Source organism: Phocoena phocoena, chromosome 1 (genome assembly GCF_963924675.1).
Source record: "Phocoena phocoena chromosome 1, mPhoPho1.1, whole genome shotgun sequence".
NCBI lineage: Eukaryota > Metazoa > Chordata > Mammalia > Artiodactyla > Phocoenidae > Phocoena > Phocoena phocoena.
In genome coordinates, this window is record NC_089219.1 from 108,816,671 (window position 1) to 108,823,970 (window position 7,300).

At 44.0% G+C, this 7,300-nt stretch overlaps 1 protein-coding gene across 10 annotated transcripts in view; it reads left to right on the plus strand.

The window, feature by feature from the left end:
• Positions 1-6,506, plus strand: part of RPRD2 (regulation of nuclear pre-mRNA domain containing 2) — a 79,890-nt gene extending 73,384 nt beyond the window's left edge. For 3 of the 10 annotated variants that reach the window (XM_065877276.1, XM_065877285.1, XM_065877282.1), the window contains 2 exons: positions 2,094-3,275; positions 3,416-3,504. In XM_065877276.1, the coding sequence (XP_065733348.1) occupies positions 2,094-3,275; positions 3,416-3,504 (1,271 nt within the window). Of the gene's footprint in view, positions 1-2,093 lie in introns of all 10 variants that reach the window. The other 7 variants (XM_065877291.1, XM_065877298.1, XM_065877306.1 and 4 more) reach the window with 3 other exon arrangements.
• Positions 6,507-7,300: the final 794 nt, after the last annotated feature.

Here is a 7,300-nt window from a genome sequence, read left to right on the forward strand (position 1 = left end):
TTTTTTCAGCAGATTGTAACAATAGTATCATGTGGACCTTCTCATCAGGCAAAATTTGAACAGAACTAGGTGTGTTATGACAAAATGAAAAGTGGGAATCTCAGGAAACAAGCTTTGTGGAATAACAGGGCAGTTTATATTACCTTTCAGTTCCTATGGAAAGTGGAATTCTCCTAGCCTTTTATTATTTTATTTTATTTATTTATTTTTGCGGTACGCGGGCCTCTTACTGTTATGGCCTCTCCTGTTGCAGAGCACAGGCTCCGGATGCACAGGCTCAGCGGCCATGGCTCACGGGCCGGGGCACGAACCCGTGTCCCCTGCATCGGCAGGCGGACTCTCAACCACTGCGCCACCAGGGAAGCCCCTCTCCTAGCCTTTTAAAAGAACTGTGTCCGGCAACTTAAATAGATACATTTCTTCAAAGACCATAAAGGAAATCTCTTAGAACTTTGCTCTGAATCACCCACAGCCCTTATTGACTGATTTCAGCACAAAAGAATGACTTCAGTAGGCAGAGGCCATAGACTATGGTTTAAGATTGAAGAAAATTAATATTTAGCGGTAAGAGATTATTTCAGCCATTACCAGAAATCTGAGTAGTATCTTTGTTAAGAAGATGGTCTTCTGAAGAATTTATTTCACAACAGCTGAAAGATAATACTGAAATATCTTTTTTAAATCATGATATTATCATATCTCACTTTCTAGTGCTTGAAGACTTCTGGTTTTGGTAAGAGCAGTTACTACTAAGAATTAAATCAAACTGTTAGGAAGGGGAAAATTATATAGCCAGGGACCTTTTTGGAAATGAAACATGGATTTTTTTTTTCAGGAGGATAATAACTGAAATAATATTTCAATTATTTGGATATTATCAAACACTGGATAGTAATAAAAGCCGTGCATCATTATTTAGAAGTTGATGGCATTTGAAAATGTCACAAGGATGGAGCAAACTTAAAATTCTTAAGACCTTAAATCTCTTAGCAAATAAGGATAAAAATTGATATTTTGAAGAAACATTAATTGAAGTATCATGAAATATTATTTTCTTTCACATATCGTTATAAAGGAACAGTTTTAATGTATGACTGAAAGCTGTAAATTCAGGTGAAGTATACATAAACTTTTCATTTGTGATCAGAAATTGAGGAGATTTTCCAAAATATGATTGAATATAAAGGACCTTCTGTTATCTCTTTATCAAGTATTTTTCCAAGCATTTTTCTGCAAGAGCAGTTTGCTTTGGTGAACTTTAGTCTTCTTTGCCCCAAAGAATTCTTTCTCAGTGCTTCTGAGAAGGTTTTGTCTGTCAGTGAGTGGGGTTGAATCTCATCAGTGTAAGCCTGAATAATCCTTGAATTTTCCAAGCTATAAGAAGGGGATTGTATGTTTTCTTGTGAAAGAATCAGTGCCCCAATGGTCTAGCTGTATAAGCTTTGTGGTGTATGTTTGTATATTTATTATTTTTACATTTTACAACTAAAATTTTTACAACCAAAGCTCTGTTTCCCCAAAGATAACACCAGTGTGGCAAGAGATGCTCCTTGAAAAAAGCGTCCCAGTTCACATAAATTCCTGCAATTTGCATATTGCTCTCTCTCTCCTGAGGATAACAGTGTAGGTTAACTTGTTAGAGACAGTTGTGGAGGTTGGAAAGGAAGGATAGGGCAGAATATCTATTTGCGTTTAGAGAAACAGTTCCACAGACCAAACATTAAGAAATACTGGCTTAAAGTGTTATTTTAAAAGTAATTTTGCACCCTTTCTTTTCCTGCTTTGTCTTGTTTAAACTGTGAATGATTCTGACACTAAAATCTCCCCCATCCTGTTGCCTTTTATTTTGCCATGTTGGACTTATTTCATGACTACTAGAAACATTTCAGTAATTTGCTCTTATATTGATAAATAGGTCCAATGTTTTCTATGACATTTAGCCATTTACTTGTTTGGTCTGGATTCCCTTTGATCTCATATTTTAATGTCTATCTAGTTCCCACTGGAATGAATGAGAATATCCAATTAGTCTACACTGTTTTCATTGGAAGGTAGGGAGTTCTTTTTAACTCCTCTAATCTTTGTTTCTACAGGCCTGTCATCTTTACTTCAGAGTGTTACTGGGAACCCAGTTCCATCCAGCGAAGCTGCATCCCAGAGCACTTCGGCTTCCCCTGCCAACACCACAGTCTCTAGCATAAAAGGAAGAAATCTACCCTCCAATACCCAATCCTTTATTCCGAAAAGCTTTAGCTATTCCCCTAATTCATCAACTTCTGAAGTCTCTTCAACTTCAGCCAGCAAGGCCTCAATTGGGCAAAGCCCAGGGCTCCCCAGCTCTACTTTCAAGCTACCATCCAACACTCTGGGGTTTACAGGTACCCACAATACTAGCCCTGCTGCCCCACCTACTGAAGTTGCCATGTGCCAATCTTCAGAGATCTCCAAGCCAAAGCTGGAGTCAGAGTCCACCTCCCCAAGCCTGGAAATGAAGATCCACAACTTCTTAAAAGGTAATCCTGGTTTCAGTGGCTTAAACTTAAACATCCCAATCCTGAGCAGTTTGGGATCCAGTGCCCCAGCAGAAAGCCATCCCTCAGACTTCCAGCGTGGCCCTACTAGCACATCAATCGACAACATTGATGGAACCCCTGTGCGGGATGAACGGAGTGGGACACCCACCCAGGATGAGATGATGGACAAGCCCACATCCAGCAGTGTAGATACCATGTCCCTGCTTTCTAAGATCATTAGCCCTGGTTCCTCAACACCCAGCAGCACAAGATCACCACCCCCTGGGAGAGAGGAAAGCTATCCTCGAGAGCTTTCCAATTCTGTATCTACGTATCGACCCTTTGGCCTGGGCAGTGAATCACCCTATAAGCAGCCTTCTGATGGAATGGAGAGACCATCTTCCCTGATGGACTCTTCACAGGAGAAATTCTATCCAGATACTTCTTTCCAGGAAGATGAAGATTACCGAGATTTTGAGTATTCAGGGCCTCCACCCTCTGCCATGATGAACCTAGAGAAGAAACCAGCCAAATCTATCCTGAAATCAAGCAAGCTTTCTGATACCACCGAGTACCAGCCCATCTTGTCCAGTTACAGCCACAGGGGCCAAGAATTTGGGGTAAAGTCTGCCTTCCCTCCATCTGTAAGGGCCCTCCTGGACTCTAGTGAGAACTGTGACCGTCTCTCGTCTTCCCCTGGGCTTTTTGGTGCCTTCAGCATAAGAGGGAATGAACCTGGGTCTGACCGGTCACCATCACCGAGTAAGAATGATTCATTTTTCACCCCTGACTCCAACCACAATAACTTGTCTCAGTCTACCACTGGGCATCTCAGTTTGCCACAGAAGCAGTACCCAGACTCTCCTCACCCAGTTCCACATCGTTCCCTTTTCTCTCCGCAGAATACCCTTGCTGCTCCCACGGGCCACCCACCCACGTCAGGCATGGAGAAAGTCCTGGCCTCCACCATTTCCACCACATCGACGATTGAGTTTAAGAATATGCTTAAAAATGCCTCGCGAAAGCCCTCAGATGATAAACATTTTGGCCAGGCCCCCAGCAAGGGCACTTCAAGTGATGGTGTCAGTCTCTCAAACCTCTCCCAGCCCAGCTTGACAGCCAGTGATCAGCAGCAGCAAGAAGAGCACTACCGCATAGAGACCCGAGTCTCCTCCTCCTGCTTAGACTTGCCTGATAGTACGGAAGAAAAGGGGGCCCCTATAGAGACCTTGGGTTATCATAATGCATCCAATAGGAGGATGTCAGGGGAGCCAATACAGACTGTAGAGTCCATCCGAGTTCCTGGGAAGGGAAATAGAGGACATGGGCGTGAGGCTTCAAGGGTGGGTTGGTTTGATCTGAGCACCTCAGGCAGCTCTTTTGACAATGGCCCCTCAAGTGCCTCTGAGTTGGCATCCCTTGGGGGTGGGGGCAGCGGAGGCCTCACTGGCTTTAAAACAGCACCATACAAAGAACGAGCACCCCAATTTCAGGAAAGTGTCGGCAGCTTTCGTTCCAACAGTTTCAACTCAACATTTGAGCATCATCTCCCCCCGTCCCCATTGGAACATGGGACACCCTTCCAGAGAGAGCCAGTGGGGCCATCATCTGCCCCACCTGCCCCTCCTAAGGATCATGGTGGTATCTTCTCTCGAGATGCACCCACTCATCTACCCTCTGTGGATCTTTCGAACCCCTTCACAAAGGAGGCAGCCCTGGCCCATGCTGCCCCACCTCCTCCTGGAGAGCACAGCGGAGTTCCTTTCCCCACCCCACCCCCTCCTCCGCCCCCTGGGGAACATAGCAGCAGTGGCGGGAGTGGCGTCCCTTTCTCCACTCCTCCTCCTCCTCCACCTCCTGTTGACCACTCTGGGGTTGTACCCTTCCCGACCCCACCACTGGCAGAGCACGGAGTGGCGGGGGCTGTGGCAGTATTTCCCAAGGACCATAGTTCCCTCCTTCAGGGGACCCTGGCTGATCATTTTGGGGTGCTCCCAGGACCCAGGGACCATGGGGGCCCCACCCAACGGGACCTCAACGGCCCTGGCCTTAACCGTGTACGCGAGAGCCTGAGCCTACCCTCCCTTTCTCTGGAGCACTTGGGCCCAGCCCATGGAGGAGGAGGTGGGGGAGGCAGCAGCAACAGCAGCGGCCCCCCCTTGGGTCCCTCACACAGAGACGCCATCAGCCGGAGTGGTATGATCTTGCGGAGTCCCCGGCCAGACTTCCGGCCTAGGGAACCTTTTCTCAGCAGAGACCCTTTTCACAGTTTAAAGAGACCCAGGCCACCTTTCGCTAGGGGCCCTCCGTTCTTTGCACCAAAACGCCCATTCTTCCCTCCCAGGTACTGATGGAAACTAAGGGAAAGGCATTTTGAACAGTCTAGAGAGAATTGGAAGTAGGAGTTTGGTTTATTATTGTTGTTTTTGTTTGTTTTCCCTCCTTTGATTTATTTTTTCTTTTTTTTATTATGACAGAGGACCTCCCTTCCAAATTAAAAAGTCCCATGTGCATATGCCCACATTTCACTATTCCATCCAGTCCTGCCTCCCATTGCACTTATACCCACCTTCTCCAACTTGTTTGTATTTTAAGGGGGTGGGGGGCAAAGAAACACAACCAAAGCCACTTCATTTGGCTGGGGGTTTGAGGGGTGGGGAGGAAAACAGCTCGTATCTTACCCCATCTATGGAAGAGTATTATTACATTTGAAATAAAACTTCCATCAGTACAGATAATAACGTGCAATGTTGGGATGTTATTTTGGGCTTGGCATGTCAAAAGTAGTCAGTGAAGGATTCCTGTCCCCTTCTCTCTCCAGCTCCGTTACTGCTGTAACCAGTGTGGCTCTCTTCCCTGTATGCTCTGTGGCCTGCTGACAGCCAGGAGATGTTGCAGGGGAGAAATGTGGGAGACCTGGGACCTGTCAAGTTGTTTTGTTCTGCTTTGTTTTGTTTTTAAAGGCATGTTGCAGTTGAGTTCTTTACCTCTCTCCTAAAATCTAAAGCTGCTTTTTTTTTCCTTCTTTTTTTTTCCTCTTCTAAAGTACTATCAGGCAGTAACTTTGAGGAGATACGGACCTCATTTTATCCTAGTAAAAAATTTTCCTCTTTATACTTGGAGTGAAAGAAAGGGGGCTGGATATAATTTAAAGGTTAAAATAAGGAGTAGCTACAATATAGAGAGCTAGAGAAAGGAACTGTTAAATGGTGTGTTGTGACCTGCCCATCTGTCATAAACAAGGAAACATTTCTGAGGTAGTTTCACACATCTTGCACCAACCTCTTTCTTCCTGCTTTTCTTTCTTGACTATTTCCTCCCTCAGTTTTCATTTCTGCTTTAGCCAGAGAGAGTCACTACAGTTGACAATTGATATGAAGGTGTAACTGAAATGTTATCAAATATTATCCCTGTATTTTTTAATAAGTACACATTTTTACCATGGTGCCTCCCTAACGTAAGTGGCATTTGTTGGTAGTTTTCAGCAAAAATTAACTACAAGGGAAAGGGAAATATTTGTCTTTATCTTTCTTTTCCCCTTGACCTAGTCCTGTATTCACCCCTCTTCTTGGTATTTCGAAGGAGGAAGTTCAGTAGCATCTTTTTTTATATTATACCTCTTTAGATCTGTCTTAGTGACAAGTGGGTATTCTTATATGTATCTTTACAGAGAAACAGGAGGACCCGATAAATTCAAATTTACCCCACTCTACAGATAGCAGCCTGTCACATTTCAAGGCTCAATCCTTAACCTCACCTCCCACTCTCAATAGAAAATAATGTTTCTGCCCTTAGTCATTTTCCACGAGAAAGGAATGCTTTTCTTGTCCCTGAACTGAAAGGCTTCTTATTTGTATTTCTACAACTAGTACTGGGAAAAGGACAATCACTGCATTCTGAGTGTTTATATCTTTATATCTAGGGACACTGAAAGGCAAATGTTGCTTTACTACTCTTTTTTATTTAGTGTCTTACCCCAAGGTACACACTGGTCATCTCCAGCCAGATGAGTAAAAAAAAAGGAAATTCTAGCAAGTTTCATATTTTCTTCCAAGTTAGTATAGGAGTAACTGTAGGAAGTATGGGGATTGCTCTGGATTCCTCCAGCGAAATATTAAAGATGGGAGAGAGTGGGCAGTGTAGTGACAGAAGATGATTATTTGTCTCAAAAGAAACTTGCTTTTCAGATAAAGAGCGTTTCAGATAAAGAGCAGCTTAAACCAGGTGTGCATCATAGTTTGGGAGTTTTTGTGTAATTTATTCCATATTATTTATTTGGGCTCGTCATGTTTTCTTTGGTTAGGATCCTGCAAGTCCTTCATCTTCCTAATGCGTTTCTGGTTTTAAGCCAACTGTTCTTTCTTTCTTTGACTTTCTCAAGCCTCTCTGTCCTGTAGCTTCCCCCCGCCGCCCCCCCGCAAAAATGCATGATACCATGACCTTGTAAGTGGGGTGGGGTATATAGTGTAGCAAAGCAAAGAAACAGTACAGTTATATTGAGTCCTAAGACATTTGTTTAGAGAAAAGTATAAGAGAGTGTGAAGATGGGGGTGGGGGGAGGGAAAGGGAGAGTTCTCTCTGACTCGAAACTGGGATAGGTTTTTTCTTCCTTTGCAGAAAAGTGGGATGTTTTTTTATTCTAGAATAAAAGAATGTGAATTCTTTTTGCTGCTCTCGTTTAAGCTAAAAGTAGTGTTTACTTGAAAAGGCTCTCTGACCATTTGATTTTATCAGAAAATGCGGGGTTGTCAAGACAGTGGCTTCCTGAATGTTGGGGCAGGGCTATT